Source organism: Labrus mixtus, chromosome 19, assembly GCF_963584025.1.
Source record: "Labrus mixtus chromosome 19, fLabMix1.1, whole genome shotgun sequence".
NCBI classification, from domain to species: domain Eukaryota; kingdom Metazoa; phylum Chordata; class Actinopteri; order Labriformes; family Labridae; genus Labrus; species Labrus mixtus.
This window is the reverse complement of record NC_083630.1, coordinates 23,275,212-23,302,938: the sequence shown is the minus strand read 5'-3', so window position 1 is coordinate 23,302,938 and position 27,727 is coordinate 23,275,212. Positions and strand designations below refer to the sequence as shown.

The 27,727-nt window shown below is 42.5% G+C and overlaps 2 protein-coding genes across 2 annotated transcripts in view; both read left to right on the top strand.

The window, feature by feature from the left end:
• ackr4b (atypical chemokine receptor 4b) overlaps positions 1 to 27,727 on the top strand; it is a 393,880-nt gene that overhangs the window by 326,514 nt on the left and 39,639 nt on the right. The window lies entirely within an intron of this gene.
• On the top strand, positions 812 to 18,985 carry htr5ab (5-hydroxytryptamine (serotonin) receptor 5A, genome duplicate b). The gene is made up of 3 exons (XM_061065094.1): positions 812 to 955; positions 6,417 to 7,197; positions 16,960 to 18,985. The coding sequence occupies exons 2-3, from the start codon at positions 6,490 to 6,492 to the stop codon at positions 17,290 to 17,292; spliced, it is 1,041 nt and encodes a 346-aa protein (XP_060921077.1). The 5' UTR covers positions 812 to 955; positions 6,417 to 6,489; the 3' UTR covers positions 17,293 to 18,985.

The following is a 27,727-nucleotide window of genomic DNA, read 5'->3' as shown; positions in this document are numbered from 1 at the left end:
ACTCGTCGGTGGCGGTGACTGAATATCTTGCCACATTATGAACCAATAACAAATATGACATGTCCATATATTTATATGTCTTACCACCTCGTATTTTCCTGCTTTGTAGACTGTACAGTGCATGTGCCACAGCTGGACCAGCAGCTACAGTTACAGGGTCCTTGGCTTGCTCTATTACTACATATTATTCACAGCTGAGTAAAACCAGTTTAACCCTGCCAAGCAATTTGTAGTTTAAAAAAAAAAAATAGACATAGTTCAAGATGAATTTGTTTGTGTTTAGGCTATTTGTAGTTTTTTAGGTTTTTTGGTCTGCATCGTTTTTTACACACTGACACAGATGAAGCCCTGGCATTGAAAACAGCTGTTTCAATAAATCAGACTTTCAAATGCAAGAATAAGAGTGATACATGTTATTATTTGTTGAAAAATATAGTGTGACAACATACCCCGGGATGGGGCAACACAAATGCACACTCTGTACTTGATCATGCAGAATTTATCATTGAAGTGACAAGTGAAAATCTGAAGATTATACATTTGTGAACAAGAAATTAATATTTCATCTGATATAGGAATTGAGTGACTGTGATATACTTAGACCGAGAATTTTAGGTGAAAGCCAAAAGTGTGACAAGATACCCCGCTCTCCCCTCCTGCAAAATAACCGACGACTAGCAGTCATACTGTTGAACTCAGTATACAGTATATACTGCATACTGGTTTAGATAGTAGTATGTAGTATGCGGTTTCGTGTTGGTCTCCCCGCCCCCCTCCTTTAGAGTGCACTGTGGTTCAGTCCAGCGTCTCTGTATCCTCCGCGCGAGCCGTGTCTCTGCTGCCATCAACCCTGCGGAGCGCGCGCGGCTCCATCACTCCTCCGACACGAGCTTCCAGGTGAATCTCGACTTCTCGTGCGTGCACGATGTCTGCTTTGTGCCGAGCTGTGGACGAGGTGAGTTATTATTACCGGGTTGTCAATTGCTGCTGCTGCTGCGCCGAGTTTTGTTTACCAACAGAAAACGACCGAGTTGTTGTTGTTGTTTAGAGATGGATTCAAAAGTGAAGCAGTGTCGGTGACATGATGAGTTACAAGTGTTTTGGTTGTTAATCATCTATAAACCTCATGGGACAGCTTAACCCCCCTGATTGAAACCCTTAAATATGTTACCTGTGAAGGTAATATTCTCAGGAGAAGCACTTTAGTCAAATGTGGCTCACAGTTAAAGAGAGTTACTTTCACTCTCTTTTCCACCAGTCCGCCTCTAAAGCTCAAGTTTAACCATGTGTGTCTCATGCTGAAGCAGAGAGGGGTGCATGTATGTCTTCCCTCCTTTGAGCTGCACACGTCAGCCCGCAGAGAAACTAACCTTGGCGGACATTGTGTAACAAAATGAGCGTAAACACGTCGAGCTTCTCACTCTGAAGAGCTCAGGCACAAAGAGAGCGCCATTCACACTCTCTCTTTTGTCTGCACGAGGTTGTGATAGACCTTGTGTTAAGTCTCAAAGATGAAGGTGCTTTAACAAGAATCTGCAGCTCAGGCTTCTTTGTTGTTAGAATGTCAGTCTTAAATAAAGGGGGTGGTAAAAAGAAGACACAGGAGTTTAAAGTTAAACAAACCTACCTGAGATTATTATACAACAAGAACTGAATCAAATAAAACATGCACATGAAGTGTGCTTGTGTTTTTTTTGTTCTTTGCCCTCATAGTTCAGTGTGGTATTTTGTGGTTATTTATTGAATATTTCAATCTGAAATCAAAGCATCACTTGATATGAAAACACATTTTAGTTTTAAAGTCTTTATATGTGATTTTTCACACTTAAATATAATAGAAATCAAGTATATCCTCTGAAAATAACTCTGTGAGTCATGACTGTCTACAATGGGTGTAACACCCGAGTCCCACTGTCTGTGATGTTTTCAGAGTCCTATCTTCACTTTGTTTACATCGCCCGGACGGCCGGCTGACTCCTCCCCTCGTGTATAAAAGTTGTTTAATTGAGGGACTAGAGAAAAGAAGAATAACATACTGTACTCACTGCTTAACTGTGTTTCTAGATCACGCTCATTTCAGGAAAATTTACATGCAGTGTGAAGATACGAGCATAATAAAGATCACTAGCATTAGCATGCTAACACAACAATGCAGCGCCAGTTGTTTTGGTTTCATGCTGGAGCTCAAGGGCGACATCTGCTGGGTCAAAAAAGTATAAAACATATAAAGCCTTTAAAGTAGAAATTAAGTTTTTCCACTGTGTTGTCTTTTTGTTCGGCGTCGTCTTCCCTAACGAGAAAATGTGTCCAAACGACGGACATTGCTTCCATGTCGCGGATTGGACGCGTCGTCATGTGACTCTGCCCTGAAAATAATCGAAATTATTCCTGTTTTTATTTTGTCTTTTCTTATCCTCGTGTTTCTCTATGTCCTATAGTGAAATTCTTGAGTTGTCCGGTGTCTTTAGTGTTTCCTGTTTTATTTTGTAGACCTTGTCCCCAGTCAGAGGTGCTGCTAGTCAATAAGCAAGGCAGGCAACAGCTTAGAGCCCCAGACCAGTAGAGGGTCCCCCGGTCCCTCCCTCCCCCCCACTGGAGAGCTGACAAACTTGAAACCACAGCAGCCGCCCAAAATGTGCAAATTCTGCAATGACAGTAGGAGACCTCCCTAAGTGGGCCCCATCTGACAGCACTCCCTCTCCATGCCCTGCTAAGCGTCATCAGCAGCATGATTAGCGTTTTCCATTGTCATTCTTACCTCTACCTGCTTGTTGGTTTTTGGAAGGACTTTTCAGTTTATTCAGACTGTAAAAAGTTAGCTTTCTCTTTTTCTTAAATTAAATCCTCTCTTCGTCCGTTCTCTTTGTTTTTGACGCCGTAGACGGACCGGCTGTGTCTCCACGCTGCAGCTCTGTCAGGAACACGTTTATCTTTTTCTCCCTCTGTCCTTAGACTGTAAAAAAAAAAAAAACAGCGCTCAGATCCTATGGGAGGTAATGAGATGTAAATCCCACTATGTCCCTGTTTAAACTCTCACAGTATATAACCTCACCTTAAAAACAGCCGGTGAACAGGCTGGCACGTGTAGTTCTCCAGACGCTGATCGACCTGATTTGACGCTCTGCTTTGAGAAAAACAGCTCAGACTTGAATGTATTCGGTTTTTTTTTTATGTCAGGGGAGCGTCTGGCTGTCTGTCAGTGTCTGCCCCCTCGCTCCTCGCTCCTCGCACCAATGCATATATACTCTTCATGTGTTCTCCTGCCCTTGTGTTTCTGCCTTTCCCCGGGTGAGTGACGGCCGCTGTCTGATGCAGGAAACAACCATGTTAGATTGCCTGTTCCCTTCATAATGGTTGTCCAATTTCATGCCTGTTAGTCTCGTTAATAAGAGCGGGGAGAAGAGAGAGAGCAGAGGGCCGATCGCCGCGCTTATGGACCCTTTGATTAGGGCGCATGGTTTGTGATGCTAAGAGACGGTGTCACATGTCCTATAAATACACCGGCTCTCAGACACACACAGGTCGTACGTATTGTTACCACCTGTCAGACTTTATTGATGATCGTATTGATGACACAACCCCCACCCAACCCCCCACCGGGTGTGAAAAAAAACATATACAGGAGACGCCGTTTCATGAGGCGCTCTGGAGAATTGAGTTTGTAACTCTTGTTGATTCTCGAGAGTAAAAAAAATCAACGTCTTTGGAAATGCGAGAAACACTAATTGATTCATTCATCAAATAATCGCTCAAAGTAACGTCATTACAGGACAAACAGTCGCAAGAATATGATCCAATTGATTAAACCGGCTTTTTTAAATCAAGCTCAATTAGAGACATTTATTCCAACTGGATTAGCTGCACTAATTACGGACGTCGCCGCTGCGCCCAGAGGCCTGGGGAAAAAAAACCTGAGCGAATCATTTAGATCCCCTCATTACGATGTCATGAGAGGAGACGTGTGAAATGAATGAATGATAGACGAACCGGGTCATCAAGGTGAGAAACGTATCTGTATCTTTAAAAATAAAAAGAAGCCTGGCAGGGTTGTTAGGAGCAGAAGAAGAGAGGTGGAATAGTTGAAACTGAGTGTGTATAAAAAGGAAATTAACATGTGAAATCAGGCGCGTCTGAATATGTTTTCCAAATCGTGATGCATGAAATCATTAATGCCACCGGTGATCTGACAGAGTTCGATTCGGCTTTGTGATTCTGATGTTTCTTAGTTCATAACAATGTATTCCTAGAGCTCCTGGAAACCCAAATCCACAAAATGCCTTTAAAAGAAGAATGTGCAACTTTTTGATCCAGTAGATGTCGCCCTTGAGCTCCAGCATGAAACCAAAACAAACTTCCTGTTTGGCCACGCCTCCTCCATACTGAAGACCCCGCTCTCCTCCAGAGACACACCTCCAACCCTCTCTCCACTCATGTTTGCCCAAAGGAGTTATCAAATTGGAACGCACCATAATTAAGCGCTAAGCACGAGCATCGAGCAACATTGTCCTCATCTCGAGCTGCGTTGTTGTGTTAGCATGCTAATGTTAGCGCTCTTTAGTTAGCTCGTAGCTTCAGATTGTTGTGTTAGCATGCTAATGTTAGCGCTCTTCAGTTAGCACGTAGCTTCATATTGTTGTGTTAGCATGCTAATGTTAGCTCTCTTTAGTTAGCTCGTAGCTTCACATTTCATGTAAACTGACACAGAATGAGCGTGATCTAAAAACTCTTACTAACATCCAAATAATCAGTGAGTATGTTCTTCTTCTCTCTAGTTCTTGACTAAAACAGCTTTTATACACAAGGGGAGGAGCCGGCCGTCCCGTCCATGTAAACACGGCTCTGACAACAACACAGCCAGCGGGACTCGAGCTTCTCCCTCATTGTAGACAGTCAGGACTCAGAGACACATTTACACAGGAGAGACTTTATGATTTATTTATGTGTATAATTCTTCCTTTAACTGTATGTCATATCACCTCTCTAAAAGTATTAGACATTACCTTTTAACCGTTTTAAGTTGGCGGTGTTAGCTCTGAGATTTATATCCAATAAAGTTCAAACCAATAATAAAAACATAAACGCATGAGCTGCAAAACAAGCCGGATTTTGAACAAGGTTTTCTAAAAGTTCTGAAAGTTTATTTTCACTCCAAGATTTGAATTTTTAATATCTCAAGTCTGGTTTTCTGGGGCTTTAAATAAAATAAAGGATTCCCAATGTTAGAAAAACCATCTTGTGTGTTTTCCAGTTAAAATTAAAGTGCGTAGTGCGAGTTCTGTGTAAACACTTTTGTGTAAACTGCAGCTGTAAATTGTAAAGATAACCACCAGACTTGACAACCTCCGACTGACAGGCGGTATCATTTTGTCTCTGCACTGTTGAACATTGTGTGCTGAAGACTCTGCAACTCGTTGAGCCTCTCCCGGGAATGCGGCGATAAAGCTGGCATGTCAAATCTTTTCTCTTTCTTTGAATCAGAAATGGAGACACTCTGATGTTAACACACAGAGTCTCTCTCCAACAGACCTCATATTTAAAAAAGGGAAACATATGCTGCTCTGTTCTCCACATCTTAACACTCCACAGTGTTGAACACAAGAATCTCCCTATTGGACTTTTAAGTTAGATTTTTCTGAATGAGTGCAAAACAAAAGACCGCACTTAGAGCTCTTGATTTGGTAATGGAGGCCTGACTTTGATGCAAATCAAAGGACATCAGTGGGAGGATGAAACTGAATATTTATGGACTTTGCAGGCCCAGAGATGTCCCAGAGTACTTTGGAGGCTTTTAAACAGCAGATGAAATTGCACTTGAAAGTTGTAGGCAGGTCGCTTGACGGATACTCAAGTACCTTTCACTATTGTGTGCAGACTATTAAAGTACCTCTCTGGTGGATGACACAGTGACGTACATTCATATTGAGACAGCGTTATTAGCGGCAGGCGTTTTGGAAGTAATGCATCTTCAATCTTTACTAAATGTGGAAAGTCGTTTTTTAGATGTGAGAGACGTCTAAAAAAAAGCTAAAGACCCAGCTCTTTCATGAATTCCTACTAACTTAATGATGATGGTCTCCATATTATTGATGATGATGATGGTAATGACGATGGTTTTTGTTTGATAACGACGACTTATAAGATGGTTTCTATACTGATTAGAGCTCTCAAGAACTGCCCTCAATGTTGTGCTTTGCCTCTGGTCACTTCCTGTCAGCACCTGTGTGTCCAATCAGACTCAAAGCTGATCGTTTGCTCTTACTGACATTGTTCCCTTTTTTCTAGATCCTTGCTTGTGTTGTTCTTACTCTCTGATGTACGTCGCTTTGGATAAAAGAGTCTGATAAGTGAATTGTAGAATTTGTAGACGTGTTTTTAGAATAATCATGTTAAAAAGAAGTCCTCTCTCTCCGCTACAGAATGCATGAACGACGTGCAGAAACCGCCTCTGAACCATCTTGGTCCTTGGCTGCGGGGCTGTGAGCAGCGACCATGGCGTATCCGAACACCAGCATCCTGACGGCCAACCTCAGCGGCGCTTTGGACGGCCACGACTTGGGGGGAAACATCTACCGGCCCTTCTCTGTTTTCAGCGTCCTCACTCTGACTCTGCTGGCCATGCTGGTGGTGGCCACCTTCGTGTGGAACTTACTGGTGCTGGTCACCATCCTGAGGGTGCGGACCTTCCACCGGGTGCCCCACAACCTCGTGGCGTCCATGGCGATCTCCGACGTGATGGTGGCGGCGCTGGTCATGCCCCTGAGCCTCGTGCACGAGCTGAACGGGAGGCTGTGGAAGCTGGGCCGCGTCCTGTGCCAGGTCTGGATCTCCTTCGACGTGCTCTGCTGCACGGCGAGCATCTGGAACGTGACCGCCATCGCGCTGGACCGCTACTGGTCGATCACCAGACACCTGCAGTACACGCTCAAGACGCGCAAAAAGATATCCAACGTGATGATCGCGCTCACCTGGCTGCTGTCCTCGATCATTTCGCTGTCGCCTCTCTTCGGGTGGGGGGAGACGTACTCAGAGGGGATGAAGTGCCAGGTGAGCCAGGAGCCGTCCTACACCATCTTCTCCACCTTCGGAGCGTTCTACCTGCCGCTCTGCGTGGTGCTGTTCGTTTACTGGAAGATCTACAAGGCTGCAAAGTTCCGGATAGGAACGCGCAAGACCAACACAATCACGCCCATGGCCGAGGTGATTATTCACTTTCTGTTAATACTCTCATTGTAGCAGCCATTTTCTGGTTATTTGTTGTTTTTGTTGTTTGTGAACAGCAGGGGGCAGAGGGCACCTTGCCAAGCACACGGGTTGATTAGGAACCCTTTAAATGTTCCAGGTGTGTCACTGTTGGGTGATGCACCAGGAAGGGACACAGGTCAACGAGACAGGTCAATGGGATGCAGTTGGAAATGTTTGTATGTCTTAATTAAATTTAGAAACAAGAGATCCCGACTGGACATTGAACTTATTGCGTGCGTAAGGCCTCACTGGAACGGTGCATCAGTGGCTGTTTGTTTATAATTTTAACTTAAAGTCTTTCTATGTGATTTTTCACACTTAAATATAATATAAATCAAGTATATCCTCTGAAAATAACTCTGTGAGTCATGACTGTCTACAATGGGTGTAACACCCGAGTCCCACTGTCTGTGATGTTTTCAGAGTCCTATCTTCAGTAGGGCTGCAACTAACGATTATTTTTTATGTCGACTAATTTCTTGATTATTTTTTCGATTAGTCGATTAATCACGATTATTTGGCATACTATTTTTTATCCCCGTTTTACCTCGCCTGCTTAAGCATGCACACCTGTGAATTTCAACCAGCAAAAGCAAATTAGAATAATGGCACATGAAACATGAGTTTGGCACATAGTAAGTATATTTTTTGGATCACAATGAAAAGGAAATAAACTAAATAATACAAACTTGTGTGCAAACAAAAGTGCATGTAGTCTTTGATGTATAAATAAATAACTCAAAATAGTAGCATTTCACCTGCCAGGTTATAAATAACTAAAGGATGGCTTTCTTTAAAGTGACTGGTATGTCCATCAAAGTAAATAAAGCAAATAGCCCATCCAAAGTCCAAAAGTACAAATAAACTTAATGGAACGAATCAACCTTCCAGCCCAAGTGACTGAACAATAGATTATAATTTCTTTAAATTGCGGTGCAGGAACGTGAGCATGTCAACATGTTCAGGTGTGAGGCTGGCTCTCTTTTTTGAGGCGATGTTTCCAGCTGCTGAGAAGAGATGCTCAGAGGGCGTAGAAGTAGCTGGAATGACTTGGCTAGTGATGCAAGTGATGGATATTTTGCCTCATTTAACTTCCACCAAGTAAGGGGACTGTCTGACTTAAGTACATCAACACCTGCCATGGGACAACAGTTGAAAATTAGCCTTTTAAATAAGTCTGGCGTTTCATAATTTATTTCATATGTTAATAAATAAGCACTATTCTTATTCAATAAATGTTACCTCATTTGTGATGGCTTGGTTGTAAGATTCCTGTTCTTTATTCTCACTGTCGCTGTCTGTTGAGGAGTCAAACCCAAGCAGTGAATCAATAGCTGAAACAGTTCTCTCAGGTGAGGAAATGGCTGCATCTTTCTCACTGGCATGATGTTTCCTCAGACTGCCCTGCATGGACTGAAGTGCCAAAGCTTGAACTTTACTTTGAACACTAAACCTTTCCTCAGGTGTGAGGAATTTCAGTTTCCTAAACCGTGGGTCTAATGCAGCTGCAATGATCTGTCTGCTTGGATTATCACCTGTGACTGTGACTTCTTTAGACCAGCGTGCATTGGTCTCCTCTGAAGCAATTGCCTGAAAAGCCTGCACAGGAGCTGTGTCATAGCTGACCTGAGTGGACTTTAAAAGCCCTCTGACCAAAGGAGGCAGGGCAGATACTGTCACATAACTCTCACCACTCAGGAAGACGGTGGCGCATTCAAAGGCCTGAAGAGCTTTAGCCAGTTCCTCTAGCAGGGCCCACTGATCTGGTTTCAGGTCGAGGTATTGTCTCCCACTCTGTGTAACTGTTGGGTCAGACAGTGTTGCAGTCAGTGGCCATCTCTGCTCCAGCAGACGAGTCACCATGTAAAAGGTGCTGTTCCATCTAGTCGAGACATCTTGGATAAGTTTATGCTCCGGGGTCCCCATCTGTTGCTGTTTGGTTTTCAGTTTGCTTGACGCCAGTTCACTTCTTTTGAAGTGCTCCACGAGACACCTAGCTGCTCCTAGTGTTTTTGTAATCTGAGTTTGGCAAGGCGTGTCCTGCGCAGCGGATTGACATCCATCCATGCTTTTTTAGTAAAATGTTTGCTGCCAGGACAATATTGGAACCATTGTCATGGACAATTGCCACAATCTTGCTAGCAGGGATCTCAAATCTTGCTAAAGCCTCCTCAATCCATTTAGCAATGTTGGGTCCAGTGTGTCGTTCTTCCTGCGGCACGGTGGAAAGGCAGAAGCTTGTGAGCTCCCACTCATCATTTATAAAGTGACAAGTGATGCCAAGATATGCCTCTGTGGCAACACTGGTCCAGGCATCAGCTGTCAGGGCAATCTTGCTATTAGTTAATTTAATAGCACTTTTAATTTTACTGAGAGTTGTCTCATATTTCCCTTCCATCAGTTTTGTAAAATGTGTTCTACAAGGCAAGGTGTAGCCTGGATGGAAGGTCTGGGTCATCTGCTTGAAGCCTTCATCCTCAACCATAGATAATGGTCTCATGTTGAGGACGCTTTCTGTGAAGACCTCAGCCATTTTTGGGACGCATGAGCCTTTCCTCATGACAAACTCATCCACACACCTTTGCTTGGCACTTAAGAAAATGAAGAAATAGCAAAAATTTAACAATGTGAAAGAAATATATTATGTTTAACACTTATCAATACCTTAAACAAATATCACTGATTTCTCCAAAATGTAATCTCTTAAGAAGTATTATGAATGTGCTCCAAATCTGTTTAATTAGTTGACATTAAGTGGAGGTTTACAATTCAGATTGAACGCAAGTATTAAAAGGAAAAAGAAAACGTATTGTACTGATAACTAAAGCAAATTACACACTAAATAGCGTTACTGAACAAAACGTTATCCAAGCAAGTATCAAAGATGGTTTTCCGACTGACTAACATACGGCACCAATGTTATAAGTAGGACACTTAAATTAATCCTCGTGTCTGAAGCACAAAGGGCTCAGTAATGCAAAAGGTCTAAAAGATATTCATGTAACTTGCAAACTCACCCACTCGCGGTATTAGAAGACCCTGCAGCTACAGGGTGTCGGCGTTTCAGGTGTTCGTGCATTACCGTAGTGCTGCCATGGAAGGAGAGTTTACACTTAACGTGTTTCGCCAATTTGCTTTCGATAAAATGTTCCCAAACTTTGGAAGCCCTGGGTCGTCTTTTTCGAGCATCCTCCGTGCTTTCCGCCATTATTCATGTGTACTTCTTCTCCGTTTCTGTGAATAATGTTACAATTGGGAGCGATACTGCCCCCACCACTTCCTGTAGTGAACTGCAAGTACAGATGAGTTTTTACCGGCCGGTATTTGATTTTACCAATAACAAAAACAATAATATGACGCGTCGACGCGGGAATTCAAGCATCGACAAATTTTTATAGTCGACGTAATCGATTATGTCGACTAATCGTTGCAGCCCTAATCTTCAGTTTGTTTACATCGCCAGGACGGCCGGCTGACTCCTCCCCTCGTGTATAAAAGTTGTTTAATTGAGGGACTAGAGAAAAGAAGAATAACATACTGTACTCACTGCTTAACTGTGTTTCTAGATCACGCTCATTTCAGGTAAATTTACATGCAGTGTGAAGATATGAGCGTAATAAAGATCGCTAGCATTAGCATGCTAACACAACAATGCAGCGCGAGTTGTTTTGGTTTCATGCTGGAGCTCAAGGGCGACATCTGCTGGATCAAAAAATCACATATAAAGCCTTTAAGTTGTTTTTGGACAAATAGCCACAATACTCATCTTTATAAGTTACTAAACCATTACTGATAAATTCGATACGTTTTGGGGGCAATCTCTACAAACAAATATCTGCATGGAATTTCAGAATCTGTGGGTAAGATATCTGGTTTCCATTTATACTCAGTCTAGTGTTTCCTCATCGCATTTTAGCTGGAGGGAAAACCTTCATCGTAGAAAACAAAACAAGCCAAACCCAATGAAATCCAGGAAACCAAACCCCATCTACCATCCTCTCGTTCCAATCAAAGCATCAAACATTAACATGTATAATTACAGATCTGCTTATTAGTGCAGAAACACTTTGTGGTTGAAGACGTTGTATCTCAAGTCCTACTTCATTCTTGCTTCCCAAGTTCTTCCTCAGACGAGTGCATGAGAGAGAGAGAGAGTGAATCTTGGTTTTAATGCTTAAAATTACCCGAGGCTACACTTCTGGAAGCCCAGAAAAAATTGGCTGAGCCCCCCAAGAGGCTAAATGGTCTTCAGACGATAGCCAGCGGGTTCTGAAATTAGATATGTGGTTTCCATGAGGAAGGACAGTCCTTGAAAGAATCAGACCTGTATCAGAAGTTTCCTGTACCACCACTTTGTGTAAAGCTCATGCTAGGATGCTGTTGTGTTAATAAGTAGGGCCAGACGGATATGGATTTATGGGGCCGTTACCGGTATTGGGAAATCAGATTTCGGCCGATATCGTTCTTAAATGTATTGTTCGATCTCTAGAGATAGATAGAGATAAACACACTGATTGTATTGATCTCTTAAAAGCAGATATCAAAGATGTATAATGAAGACAAGATGGTCACTCAACTTGAAAGTAACTGTGCATGTACGTGAATCACCGCTCGACACTCTGGAGAAGGACTATGCTTGTTGTAATCCATGTAGCGCCCTCTGCTGGTGACTCAACTAACTCAAGATACTCAAATGAAATGCTTTTTTGACTGGTGAATAACTCTTGTAATATCAGCAATCATCTGCGATAAAAACATGCCAATATCGGCCGGCCGATTAATCGGTCGGGCTCTATACGTAAGCCACATGTATTTTTAAGATTTTCTCGTGTGGGTGAAGGGAGAAAGGAAAAGGTCCAGGAATGAAAAAAATCAGAGAGTCGAACATGTGTGGAAAAGAGCCACCTGAAAGCCTTTACCACAGGACAACAAAGGTGACACATGAGTAAAAGACTGACTCAAAGTTCTATTAGATTAAGAAGGTTATTTAACTACGATAGGAGACTTCAGTACTGGTATATAGCAGGAGGATCAACAGTTACTTATCTGTTGTGATGATAATCAGGAGCAGAGATGGGACGAAGAGGAGAGGCCTAAGTGCAGATAGCAGCGAGGACGGGACCCTTTAAACAGACCCGGTCGATATCCAACTGGCAGCAAACAGACGAGGCGCTGGCCAAACTGTCAGTTTCCCCGTTCCTCATGTCTCTGGGCAGAGCGATTTAATGGAGCCTGTTCAAGGACACAAGAGACGGACGATGCAGCTAATGTCGGCCAATATTGCAGCATAAATTAGACATTACAACGAGCTCATACTCGGGGGGGGGGCACCGCAGAGATCACAACCTGAACATGTCAAATTGGAAAATGTACGACACAGGGGGAGTGATTGTAAACATGAACGGTGGAGCCTGATCACACAGAGCCGTCGTACTTACACAGCTACTGAGTGTGTTTACATGGACCGGAGTATCCCGGTTATTGGTCTTATCCTGGTTTTGATCACATTCAGGATCTCATGTTTACATGCACACAGAGAAACCAGCTCATTCAAATCCCTGTTTTCATGATAAATACTGGATCACTGCATCTTATTTGTGCAGGCGTCTGTGATGTTTAGTTTTTAAAAACACAAATCGTCTTCAGTACTTTGTGACCTGACTGGCTCCACTGTATATGTTAGGAAAACTGGCGTCCTGTAGCCTGCACCACAGACTTGAAAGGTCCCCATTTTGGTGCTTTTTCCCCCCATTTGAACTGCAAATTCTTTTGGGGTTCTCCAGGTAGAAAAATCAGGTTTATCCAAACCGGGATTAAGGGCTTATCCTGGTTTCTGAAATCTTTACATGCACAGACTCAATCAAAACCACGATACTCAGGTCCATGTAGACGCACTCAATGATACAGGAAATGTTAGAGCCAATCGATGCGTCAGAATGCAGAGAAAGCCAAAACAAGTCGTGTTGTGGCCTAAAATATTACATGGGGTGATACCTGCCAACACAAAGAAAACAAATCAAAACAAAGAGCCTCTATGACCTTCTCTGCCTCAATAACAAAGATAACGTTTAGCCACATGTGTGTGTCAAAACTGAGGAAATCCAAGGTACTGGACCCGAGTGCAGACTAGCACTAGCAAGGGCAAAATAAAAATGAAGCTTGCTTACTTAAAGTCCAAGAAAATCCAAAGGTAGGGAAACAAAATGAGCCATCAGGAGACAGTTGAGTTAAGTGACACAAAGAGTAAATACACACCTGGACAATCAAACACAGGTGAGACCAACAAGACACAGGTGTGACCAATGAGCACAATCAAAAAGGGAGGGAAACCACACAAGGAGGAAGAATCACCGGACTTGATAGACAAGGGCAAGAACTTCAAAATAAAACAGGAAACACTAAAAACTAAACCCAGGAATATCAAAGATAGAAAAGAAAAATAAACACGAGGATACAAAATGACAAAATGAAACAGGAGAAGGCAACAGAAACAAGGAGAAAAACAAACTAAACAAAGGTCAATCATGACAACATGTGAGTGTAGAGGCATTGTAGAGTCATTTGAATGCCTTAATTGACCAATCAGGATTGAGTATTCAACATATAAGTTACACTGTGACAGCGCCCTTATTTTCATTCATATGACATGATTTATTATTCTTTTTTAGACAAGCTATGCAGCAGTGATGGAGCAAACACAAGTTTCTTATGTTCAAGCATACGGACAAATAATTGCAGCAGTCGTGCTCATCACCAGCAGCTTGTTAATGTGCGTCGGCGGAAGGCTATAAATACCACCCCCGGCATCTTTAATGGGCCGCCGCAGCACCTTCCTGACTGTGGCGCTCCTCTAATCAGTAGACACAAAGGTCTAGGACTGTTCCGCGAACATTAGCAAAACATTTAATCAGGCAAATTCTCCGCTTGGAAAAATTGTGAAGGCGCCCACTTTCCAACCTGCCCTCATGGTGGTAAACACAATCTGAAAAACCCACCTGAAACACCTCAGACATGGAGACATTACCTCTCATCTCAGAGCAAACACAAATTATCCCTCACATACAAAAAAAAAGGCTTCTCATGAAAAATACTCTGATCATCAGAGTCGGCAAACGTCAACCTAAAAAGGGAGAAATGTTGGAAGGAAAAAACCGAGGGAAGGCTTTTTTCTCTTATTTATGTAATGCATGATCTCAGACATTCCCCCGTATTCCTCAGGATACCCCCAAAGTTCTGCACGTTTGGCTTGAAATGTTCAGCTGTGCTCAAGGAGAACCAATCATCGGCTAAATTAGCAACATGTTTTATCGCTTTGACGGGCCGACTTAAGTGCCAAGTTCCATTACCCAGGCATTCAATCTTGTACTGATAGCAATTAAACGGAATCTGTTTTATTAGTCATTTTGCTTCCCACAGACGTACACACAGCTCAATATCGCTCGTAACAAACTGGTTTCATTACCCAGCCGACGTTTAGCTCATCGTTTTCCCAGAACAGAAGCTTGGAGATTCCAGGCAGCGAGCTCTGCAAAGTGCCCGCACATGGAGTTATGATGTGAGGGATGGCATCAGCATCCAAGATAATAAACCTTTTGCTCTCATGCATCAACAACACGCCCACACAAAGACATAAAGAGCTACGTGCACACACACACACACACACATGGCACTAGGAATAGAGTGTTTCGATAAGGGAGGTGCAGACGCACAAATAGCTCAGAATAACATTTACCAAGAGCCATAAAATGTATACCGCTAATATCACCGCAAATGTTGTTAAGACTCTTTGGGCCTGATCCACTAATAATGGGATTGCACCCGCTGATAGCATCATGAAAATAGCACCCACAGTCTGCCTCGTTTTAGCACCCTATAAACAAACGAATTAGCACTAATGCTATGCCGGGGCAGACACGTCCCCAAAGTTGTCCCGCTCCGTGCAGTATGCTCTTTTTTTTTGCAATTTTGAGAAAAGCCGTCTGCACCTTTTGCTCTGCAAGGAGATGAGCTCTGAGCTGTCGGAGCTGTTTAGTCCACATTAAGATGTTGAGCTCAGAGGAGATTTTAATTTGATGCCAGACTTTTAAAAAATATTTAAAGGCTTTATATGTGATTTTTTGATCCAGCAGATGTCGCCCTTGAGCACCAGCATGAAACCAAAACAACTCGCGCTGCATTGTTGTGTTAGCATGCTAATGCTAGCGATCTTTATTCTGCTCGTATCTTCACACTGCATGTAAATTTACCTGAAATGAGCGTGATCTAGAAACACAGTTAAGCAGTGAGTACAGTATGTTATTCTTCTTTTCTCTAGTCCCTCAATTAAACAACTTTTATACACGAGGGGAGGAGTCAGCCGGCCGTCTGGGCGATGTAAACAAAGTGAAGATAGGACTCTGAAAACTCTGAAAACATCACAGACAGTGGGACTCGGGTGTTACACCCATTGTAGACAGTCATGACTCACAGAGTTATTTTCAGAGGAGATACTTGATTTCTACATTTAAGTGTGAAAAATCACATTTAAAGACTTTAAGCTTTATATGATAAAACAAGGAGGGGGGGGCACATTCCCAAACTGTAAACTATGATTTTGTAGCTGCTCATTTTTCTATTCTTATTTTATAGTTTATTATTTAAGGAGTGGACAGATTTGCCCCAGAGTTAGAAAACAGAGGAAAGATAAGTAGTTGGTGAGTTGGTGTGAATCGTTTTGGAAGGCTAGACAATTCATATTTTTGTTGCATAGTTTTGAGAAATGAATAACCCCGGAGTCCAAGACTGTACCCACACTAGAGTTAAACCAATGAACCGTACGATGAACACAAAGTGGTCACTTTGGAATAGCTCTGAAATAAGAAATGTGTCAGGACGACTCGGATTACTGCTCGATTTAAAAACTCTGCTTTTTTCTTTTTTCGGGGGAGGTTTAATGAGTGAGCCGGTTCAGACTAAGCTTGAGGGTGCATCTCTAACTCATCAGGGATCCGCCTTGAGAAGGAGTTTCTGCAGTTAAGTGCACATTTGATCTAGTGCACCATTTGGTATGTAAAGTTAAAAGTTTGACGCCTCCTCCCCAGCAGCCCTTTGCTTTTAACCTCTGGCTTCTGCTGTAAATGTAATTGCTTCATCCGTTTTTATCAGGTGCACTTCCTGCTGGCCTGTATTGATTCAGTTAAATTCCCTCCAGAGGGATCAGTGCTGGATCTCGTTTGAATGTTGAACAGAACTCAACAGTTAGCCGTTGTTGCTCTTCACCTCAGACATATTTTCGAGGGATGTTTGTCTTTATAAAAGCTGCTGAATGAGCTGGACAGCTTGACCTTGATGTGCATGGAAAAAGAAAAGAGTCAGCCGTGAGCCGAGCCAGTCGACACATGAGTGAGGAGACGGTCGGCAGATTAGTGTTGACATTTTCTCTTTTTCTCTGCAGCGTGTTTGTGAAACGGCTCACAATGGGCTTCTGGAAAAATGCAGATTAAGACACAGCTCCAGTCTGTGTTTGTGCGAATGTGTAAAATGAGAGAGTAAGCTCCGGCTTGTTGATCCACCTGTTCATTCACACTTCTGTTCAGCCGTTTATAATCCACCTTTTGTTGAGCGGTCACAAAATGTACACTTTTTTTTTTCTGTCCCTGCTTTGTTGGAGATATTTCATTTTCTCACGCTCAAATCGACGGTGTAACTGATTTATGTCTCTTAACCGCTGCCTCCCAGGTGAAGGAGGAAACGCAGCAGCCGCAGATGGTGTTCACCGTGCGCCACGCCACCGTGACCTTCCAGACGGACGGCGACACGTGGCGCGAGCAGAAGGAGAAGAAGGCGGCGCTGATGGTCGGCATTCTCATCGGCGTGTTCGTACTCTGCTGGATCCCCTTCTTTATCACGGAGCTCATCGTCCCCTTGTGCTCGTGCGACATCCCGCCCATCTGGAAGAGCATCTTCCTGTGGCTGGGCTACTCCAACTCCTTCTTCAACCCACTCATATACACCGCCTTCAATAAGAACTACAACAATGCCCTGAGGAACCTCTTCTCCCGGCAGCGCTGAGCTACTTTGCGCGCTCAGCAGAAACACTTCACCAGCATGCACTACTCAGTGTTACAGAAAGGGACTGACCCGGTCTGTTTCTACCACTCCATCCTTTCTCCAAAAGGATGATAACTAGAAGCTATGTCTTTAAGACTGTTCCCAAAACTTTGTTCTTTCTATGAATGTGTTGTTTTTGTTCTTCACCATGCTGAGCTAACCTCACAGCTGGACTGAGATGGGTGTCTGAGCGAGGAATAAATTAGCTGTGGTGTGGCAGCAGCGGCAGATGCTAAGTGATGTCTACATGTCGGTTTTCTTTCAGGCTTATTAGGGGAAAAAAGAAGGAAAACTCACTTTTTCATCATCACGAGAGGCTGCGAGGAATGGTTTCAAAGTAAGAAAAGGTGTTAATCATAAACAAAGATCAAACTGTGGATTATTTGCGACATCAGACAACCAACCGCTGAACTCTGTCGAGCAGATTTAAAGTTAAAAACTACTCAAGAAGCGTCTGTTAGAGAAACACAAGAATCTACAAATACAAGCTAAGAAGAAACCCCCCCCCCCAACAGCAAATCTACCAAAAAAACAAAAACACAACACAGTGGTGCGGAAAATACTAGCGATCTGGCAGGAGAAACTCCGAGTGAAGTCAGAGCATTCACACATGCAGTTTCTCCTGGAAGTATCCAGAGAAGTGTTAAAGCTCTAATTATGATGAATGAAGACTTGACACCATAACAAATGAAATAATGTAAACACGTCAGGTTTATAAAAAAGTAAAGAGATAAAATGCTCAATAATCACACAAACTGCCGGGCGTCACATCCAATCAGTTTTCCTTCCATATGCCACCTACCTTACACTCTCATGTGTTTGTAATGAAAGCAGGGAAACATCAGCCGATATAAATGTAATGTTGTTAAGAGACAAAGAAGTACAGACGATATGTGTACCTGTGTTAAGCTTCTAAATGCATCATCTGATCATTATCATGATCTGTTGCAGGAGAAAATGAATCAGACATCTTGCTTTATTGTACGAGGGAGCGAAAGTGAAAACTCCACGGTTAAAGTAAGACTCATGGAGTTATACTGCAGCAGGGCGGGTGGGGGGTTTGGGAATAAGAGAAGCTAATGTGAACCAAATATCCCTAATGGGCTCAGCACACTAAAGCTATGCTTCACTTGGTTTAATGATGTTCTCCAAGTGAGCCTCTTTATCATCTTTTCCACAACGCCTCTGTTTCCTGCACAAATAGTCACTTTCTTCTGATGGTGTTCAACACTGTGGAGTCAGAAAGCTCGTCTTCATTAGATAATGTAATATGGTGTAATGTAAGGAATGAAGCATGATAAAGTAGTTCCTCTGCTGATGTTGTGATATATCTGCAGTAAGCTTCTGTGGAGAGAGAGAGAGAACAGCATTTGTTCACCCTATTTGAAGTCCCTGTCCAGTGAAAACCATGTGTTTCCAGATGAGGAGATTTTATTTTTCAGATTAACTAAAGTGTTAAAGGTCCAATCAGTGAGATGTGTAGAGAGTGAGATGATAAAGGTATCTTACTATCTGATCATTAAGGAAACATGTTGAAGTGCTGGCTTCTCTGACAACAATGCAGCAGCCAGTATGTCCTCCTTCTAACTTTAGATTCTGGTCCTGAATGCTCTGGATTTGTTTGGACCAGAGAAGGTAGGCGCTTTTAAGGCGACCCCCCTTAAAAGGAGGGGGGGGAGACAGCTCTCTATAATGTTTAGAATTTAGACTGCAGTACCCATTTTAAACACTAGGGGTCAGAAATACATATTGCTCCTTTAAGACAATTATTTTATCTTAAGCTAATCATTTATAAGACTTCCTAGCCAAGCTTAACTATGCTAATGTTTAACATGTTTGATTTTTTATGTTTACCTTGTTAGCTCTCTGTGCAAGTATCATAAGGAAGGACAATTAGCAAGTATTGTGTAGCAACAAAACAAAGTTTATGATGCTAAAATGACTACGAGGACATTGCCAACACTGTCAAGTTGGATCAGTTTAATTTTTAAAATGCTTATGGTGTTAGCTCAGTGTGCAAACCATGATAAGGGTTAATATGTAGAACTTACAAAACGCCATTACATTTGGACGTATTTGGTTACAAATGGCAAATCAGCAGTTTCACGTGATGATGGTGCTATACAAAACGTCAGGTGAAAAACATTACGAGGCTCTTAATCATCCTCAGGGGAACATTACAGCTGTGCCAACTCTCACTGCCATTCATTTCCAGATAGTCCGGGTGTGGGTGGTGCTACAGTGAAAACCAGAGAAACATGAAACAGGAAGATTTTGTTGATTCTTGTTTGCTTGAAATAAGTCGATCTGACTGGCCATCTTCCAGGACGTCAGGGGGTCTGAAGAACTCTGCACAACTGTTTGTATTAGAGATTTGTAATCTGAAGGTTAAGCGTGGTAAACACTTAAAGAGAGCGCCTGCACGTGACGACAAATCATTTCCGATTTAACACTCTCAGAACTCGTAATCTCGCGCGGTCAAACCCGACTAAAAGTAAGCAAACATGACGGTCAAGCTAAATGTGGCTAGCTGTTAACTACCTGGTTCATCCATTGCGGTAACAATTCCCTCCCTCGTCGGTTGGATTGTGGATCGTCTTACAGGACATGTTGTATAAACACTCATGTTGTTGCCATAGATCAACACGTTGGTCCTCGATTTCTGACGCCCATCTAACTTTGTGCTTCGCGTTTGCTGTCGTCGCCATGGTGATTCTTGTTTTTCCTGCTTCAGTCAGCTCGCTTCCTGATTTGCTTTTGTTCCGTTCCATGTGACCATCCTCTGTGTTCAGGGTTTCTGATCGTCTTACTAGAAGATTGGGGGAGGGTGAAATCACGCTTAACACACCTCACACGACAGGAACATCTGCCAAGATCTTTTTTTTTTAACCATCAGGCCTTTGCTGACTTTGTTCGGAGGGGGGGGATCAGGCTTGAAATCGGCCCGTTTATTTTGTAGTGTAGACCCCGCTTTGGATGAAAACTGACCTGCTGACAGCTCTTTGTTCAGTCATTGACATCGTGAGGTTACATCCACTGGACTGTTAAAATCACTGCAAATGTCATGGCGTTCAATCAGATAGTTTTTGTACAATTTTACTGGAGTCGTGTTTAGTGGCAACGCTAGCGCCACATCGCCACCACGGCCAAACATACGCACTTTGTTCGTACAAAAGGTTGTGTCTCATCACTGTTCAAGGAAGTTTTAGCTCAACATTAGTTGACATTTTTATAGATACACTGTTTTCACGTTTACAATGATGTGGTTCAAATAGTAAAAAACATGGACTTAATATAATAAAAATATAAGAATGTATGTTTTTTTTACACAATTTATTATACACTTAGGCAAAGTGTCATATTTCAAGGTCACATATTCCACTCTGATCCTGTATTTGATCATGTCTATAAACCCCTCTATTTCAGCCCTGCTCAGAACAGGCTGTTTCTGTGTCTGTACCTTTAAATATGTAAATTAGCTGTGTCTGACCACGCCCCCTCTCTGGAAGGGCTTGGGTGTACTCAGGCTTTCTCGCTCCATATCCTATTGTTTACGGTGAGAAGGCAGACTCAGAGGTTCAGAACAAACACCTAGCTGTGGGAGTGTCACCCACCTGGGGGAGGGGCTACTGCCCTTTGTGATGTCATGAAGGGAAAATCTCCAAACGGCCTGTTTGAGCACACATTTTCTGAAAAGTGGACTTTTCTCATCATTGGGGGGGTTTGTAGACAGACTAGAGACACATATTAGAGTTAGAGGAACATGGTGAAAGAGGATTTTAAATAATATGTGACCTTTAAAGATGATTGAAGCCTATACAGTCTCTATCTGACCTCAGCCTTCTACATTATTTTGTACTTTTAAATTTAACACACAGACTTCTAATGACTTATCTTATGAGTAAGAACTGTGTTTAATTTGTACAATTTCAAGATAAGAAAAGACGAAGCCTCAATTGTAAAATAGAAATGATTAAAACTATACAAGATGATAAAAAGATGAATTAAAAAAAAGTGTTGATGAAATGCATGAGATGTAGACATAGACACTGAATCACTATTATGACACTCTTCTATTATAAACACATGACAGTCATGGTGAAGCTGTTCCCTCTAAGCACCTCTCTCATGTTTTAATCTCATGACTCGCTGGTTGACTCGAGTCCTGTGGCGTCCTGCTGGATCCGAGTATTGAAATTACCTCATGCCGCCCGAGGACGGTTCTTTTTTTCCCCACACCCCCTTTGCCCCTCTCTCTGGTCTTGTTATGTGTGATGACCTATAGCTCAGGTAATGCAAAGTGTTGCAGAAATGTGTCGTTTACCTCCCATCCCTTGTTTCCATTCTTCCTGTTCAAAAGACGAAGAGAAAAAAAAACATGTGGGCAATTACCTCTTTCTTAGAAATCCATTTGTTTATCCAAACCTAGAAAAAAAAACATGAAAGTAGTGAATGTGTTATGTGTAATTGTGTCTGTGTTTTTTTCAATGTGTGCATGTTTTTCTTCCACAGAAGCCTTGGATAATAAAAAATTTACAAAAAAACTATTGCTTAATTTGTGTTTCATGGCGTGAAGCTCGGCACTTTGACATGAAAGCAAATAAAAGAGAGACAGCTATTTAAGTTTGCTCTGGGGCACACTGTTAGATATTTGCAGTTGGCCACACACAAACACACACACACACACTAACACACTAACACACATACAGAAATGAGAAACATAAAGAAGGTGTTGTTCAGTTTGGATGATAACACATCCACATGAAGATCATTCCCTGAACACTGCAGGTCATTTTACACACAGACGTCAGTGTGTCCTCTATATGTATGTTGACTCTGCCAGCGTGCACATTTCAGGTTCCAGGAGAGACTCTGCTGCTGTTCAAAGGAGCACACCAGTCCGTGTTTTCAGGCCAAACAGAATGCGTGAAAAATGTGGCTTGGCCAAACTGACTTATAGGATTAGAAAACGATGCCTCGGGGGAAGGCAAACGTGTGCTTTAGCAGAAATATGAAAAACCTGCATCCTCATGTCCTCGTAGTGTGTTTGCACGCTCTGAGGAGATGGAAAAATATAACAAAGGAGTTTAATATATTTCAAAGCACACACACACCTGTCAGACTATGCCGCATGTCTTTAAAAAAGCACCTGCTGTATGAATGTTTGCACCTGCACCTGACTTTTCCCTGAAAGTTTAAATGTAAACACGGAGAAAGTTCATTCAGACGAGGCTTGTAGCTGCAGGACCAAGCTCTGCACTTCCTCATCTCTCTCATGTTAACAAAAAAAAAAAAAGAAGAACGCGTCTTCTGTCTCAATGCCACTTCCACTATGACTGTGTTGTTGCTCCACTTGTTATTCTGCGACAGCTCAGTTTTATACAAACACAAACAGCACAGCGGGATGGTGGAGGAGAGGATCCTGGTGAGTGTGTATGTAAATGTGTGCAGCGATCTCGCTCTCGCTCTCTCTCGTTCTGCTCCTCGCCGGCTTTTAATTCAGGTTTTCGGGGCAAAACAGACGTGATTGTCGGAGAAAGGAAAATTGGAATTTCTAAAATGCTCTGGAGGAGATACAATCTGATAAACCTTTCTTTGCCTGAAGACGGAACAGGACGGACAGAGCTAACTAGATTTTTTGAATATTTCTGTTTAATATTTAAATGCATAACCTTAGCTGGTGTGCTCAGTGAAGCTGTAAGTTATTACCAAGCCGCAACCTAAGTGTAAAATCCTGCAGTTCCTGAAGTGTCCACTAGAAGCTGGCTGCTGAATCTGTTTGACATGCACCCCACACACTTTTTATCATCTTTTCATGGCCTGGCAGAGAGGGTTTTTTTTAACCAGGCTGTAAACATGTTAATCTCTGCTGTAAAAACAGGCTTTTTAGAATGGGTGTGTATGTGACTTCCTGTGCTTCTGCAGCCAGCCTCTAGTGGACACTCGTGGAACTGCAGGATTTTACACTTCTGCATCGGCTTCATGTTTCAACAGCTGTTGGTAAATCCAAGTAACGGACAGACTTATCTAGAGGGAATGCGCATATGTTGGGGGGTATGGTCTCCTCGTATATTATCACAAAAGCAGTTTCATGTTAAAAATCAGCGTTTCTTTCACATTTAGAGAATAAACCAAAGTATGTCAAGAAGGGCAGGAAGCGAAGCTGAGCTAACATTACTCAGTTTGTTTTTAGGTAAGTCTTCCTTTGCTAACCAAATAAGGCCAAACATTAAACACAGTTATCATACCACTATCGTACAAAGTTAAAGGCTTTATATGTGATTTTTTGATCCAGCAGATGTCGCCCTTGAGCACCAGCATGAAACCAAAACAACTTGCGGTGCATTGTTGTGTTAGCATGCTAATGCTAGCGATCTTTATTACGCTCGTATCTTCACACTGCATGTAAATTTACCTGAAATGAGCGTGATCTAGAAACACAGTTAAGCAGTGAGTACAGTATGTTCTTTTTCTTTTCTCTAGTCCCTCAATTAAGCAACTTTTATACTCGAGGGGAGGAGTCAGCCGGCCGTCCGGGCGATGTAAACAAACTGAAGATAGGACTCTGAAAACTCTGAAAACATCACAGACAGTGGGACTCGGGTGTTACACCCATTGTAGACAGTCATGACTCACAGAGTTATTTTCAGAGGATATACTTGATTTATATTATATTTAAGTGTGAAAAATCACATATAAAGACTTTAAACAGCCTTAAGTCATTAAACTTACATATGCATTAATGTATTAGTGGTGGATAGGGGCACTATCCGCCAATCCTGACAACAGAAGTATTTTGTTATTGGGTTGTGCCTGAGTGAAAAAAAAAAAAAAGTGCTATCTGTCTGCATTTCAATTTTACACCCCAGTGGATTTGTTTAACCCAACGCAGACAGTGAGAGAGAGAGAGAGAGAGAGAGAGAGAGAGAGAGAGAGAGAGAGTGTGAGAGAGAGAGAGTGAGAGAGAGAGAGCGAGAGCAGTTAGACCTTTGAGAGAAGTAAAAAAAAAATCGACATTGCACAGACAGATGAGTCTAAACGCTGAAACAAGAGGGCTGGCTCCCGGTGAGATCAGGCAGGTGGTGCTGTAATTTCCAGATTGCAGGGAATCGCGAGAAAACTAATTCAGGAGATGATTGCCTGGAGTCCGTAAATGGTATACGCAGTGGGAAGTGTCACCATGTGTTCATGAGGGAGACACTCAGAGATATATGCATTCAAACACAGACGACAACAGAACAGAAACATGGGGTCTGCTGTCGAGACGTTTACGTGCAGGAGACTGAAATGAACAGGCACAGCTTTATGCTCTGTTGCTATGGAGCCAAGACAGTTAAAGACAGATCCTGAAGTGTCTACTTCAGTCAACCTGTGGGACTGTAGGACTATAGGATGTGAAAGTGAAGTGCAAAGGTAAAGAAAAGGAAAGTGAAGATGTCATTCAACCAGTCTCATTAGCTTTGGCCCATGCTCGTCATATTTCTCTCATTAGCAAGAATCCATCCAGAAGAGAATGAATAGAAACACTGTGGAGTGCTTTCTCTTCAAAACATGTGACATGACAACACTAAATACATCTGACAAACACATCGGAGCCTAGTGGTTATGTCGCGCGCCACATGTACAGAGCCTATAGAGCGCCACAGGAATGAGTCCTAAAACCCGGAAGTAAGTTAGCATTTGAGCGCCATGGGGTCTAACGTCTAAAAGTCAACGGGGATTTTGAATGTGTTTGTGGTTAGACGCCTGAAATAAGGTCTGTGGTTAACACAAGCTGAAGAGATGTTGGTGTTTTGTTAGACCACATAAACTACATTAGGTAATACCTCCACTTGTGAAGCGTGAAGTTTTTACTCGTCTTTAAAAAGGCGGTTGCTAACAAGCGGCTAAATGTGACTACAGCGGTCGTCGGGGACATTAAACGTCATCACGCCGGACACAGAGGGCGGGAACTCTCTCACTAGTCGGAGATGTCTCCTGTAGGTTTAATCTTTAGGTTAAGGTGAATATTATGTTAGTAAACTATTTATTAAGCTACGTGGATTAGTTTATCGGAGATCGTCTGAAGCATAACGCTAGTGACGTCACAATCATCCCACCGTGGTGTAGTTAGCTTGTAGCATAACGTTAGCTTTTTACTTCTGTCGGCCGCATTAACGCTTCAAACATCATAAAAATGGCGTTCGTCTGTGAAGATTATCCTGCTGAACAAAACGCCTACGCTTCAGAAACGTGTGTTTAACACAGAGATTATTTTCTGCAATGATCCAAAATCCAATGAAAACATCCCATAGGAGGATTCTGGTTAGACCCCATGGCGATGCTACTTCCGGGTTGGCCTACAAAAATACGTCATATGGTTTGTTCTCTATTGTCCTTGCACCGGTGGCCGACCGTGGATTGGAACCCGACCTCTGTCCCGTGCTGCATGTCATCCTCCCTCTCTCTCCTCCCACCATTTCCTGTCCCTCTTCAGCTGTCCTAACCAGTTAGACTGAAAATTGACCAAAAATATCAAACTTTAAAATAATGTCAAAAGGGGCGCTGGTGGTGCAGTGATTGGTGGGCCCGGGTTCGAATCCGGCCTGTGGCTCCTTACCCGCATGTCGTCCCCCTCTCTCTCTCTCTCCCTGATTTCCGACTCTATCCACTGTCCTGTCTCTACATTAAAGGCACAAAGAGCCCAAAAATAAATCTTTAAAACAAAAAAAACAATGTCAATAAAAATAATATTTATTTTAAAAAAAATGGAATTAAAGATTTTGAGGATTTCAAAGCCAAAAATTCCAGTAGCTTCTAACCTGTGTGTGGTATACTCAGAGGTTTGTATCAGGTGTAAAATGCCTGACTGGATTTCCAAAGGGAGCCTGGCACAGGTCACAGAAAATGCAATGTTATGCCTGAGTGGATGCACTTCTGTTGGAACGGCAAGCCAAGAAAGAGAGCGAAGAGGATCAAGAAGAGGCCGATTTCATTTTTTTTGGCTGAGCCGTGTGGCGCTCTGCTAAGAGACCGCGTGTGTGTTGTCACCTTTTTTTTTGTTTTGTTTTCATTTTTCAGCTGATTGAGTCTACAGAGCTGCTCTCCGCCTCCACCAGACCAGAGGATGTTTGCACGCATCACTTTGATGTCTGACTGTGTGTGCATGTCGGCTGCGTTTTATCACCGCCCGCATTATGCAAGAGTTGGTGGTTTGAATTCCCTCGAAGGAACATTACAATATGAATGAGATCTGTTGCGCGGGAACAAAGGTGGTTGATTACCGTGCCTGATGATCAGAAAGCCGGCGTGACCCAGGGCTTTCGGTGGCTTTCTTTAGGATTTTATGGAGAAAATCTGGCTCAGTGGTGTTACCTTACAAGGACTCAGAGCTGCCTTCAACACCATGTGGAAACAACCTCTGCTGCAGGAAGAAGCGTTAACACACACCAGCTCCCAGAGGGGAAAGAGCTGAGTTGCATTTTAATGTTGTTGTGTATGCTGCTGCTTGTGGCACCTTGGCAGACATTAAACCAACTACAGGTCCATAAGGACTGGAATTCTTCATTCTAAGTGAGGGGGAAAAGGACTTTTTGTTGTTGTTTTTTTTCCCATGTTGAACATCATAGGAGAATGCAACACTTAGCCTTGCTTGTTGCCATGGTATTCTCTGAAAGTAATGCATCAGAACAGACTTAATTGGAGCCTTTTTCTATTACGCAATGCACTACCATGTTACCATTCCACCTCTGGCTTTTGCATGATGTTCATCTCAATTAGTTAGAAGACAGTTTTATCTCCATATATCCACACCAGAGCTGAAAGAACCAACAAGATGCAGAAAGAATCTCTATATTCTTCTATTACATGTAGAAGCTAACACCATCCTTAAGTGTGTGTCAGAATGTGTTTTAAATGTGTTTTTAAGGTTTTAAAGTACTCCAGCTATGATGCTCATGAGCGCTAGCTTAGCTCATCGCCACGTACATATATGGGCGCCACTGTATGTCTGTCATGGCTTGTCCCTAGCTCCCATGTTGTTTTGTAAAGCTCCTGCATATCTCTTAAAGTAACCGTGAGTTCATGAAGACTGTTTGTTTTCATATTTTGTACTTATATTCATGTAAAAAGTGTAGCGCTGACTCCGCTAGCTTCGCCGTTTCTCTATGGGATTTTCCATGTCTAATGTTAGCATAATGCTAAGCGAGGATTGATCTCCTCCTGTATGAACCTGTATGCAACTGTATTGCATTAATAAGAAGCTCTTAAGTAGCAGAACTGAATTATTTTATTTCTGTGAAAAGAATAATAACACACAGAAACATTTATTTTGTAGTATTGAGAAGGTTTACATGTAATATAAGACGAAGTATAAGTTTATATTTCTGTGCATAGTGTGTTGAAATGTGGATAAAAT

What these genes read in the sequence shown, in the direction of transcription:
- htr5ab (XM_061065094.1), top strand. Translation starts at nt 6,490, where the DNA reads ATGGCGTATCCGAACACCAGCATCCTGACGGCCAACCTCAGCGGCGCT. An exon ending in CAATCACGCCCATGGCCGAG is followed by an intron (nt 7,198 to 16,959) that starts GTGATTATTCAC and finishes GCTGCCTCCCAG; the next exon opens with GTGAAGGAGGAAACGCAGCA.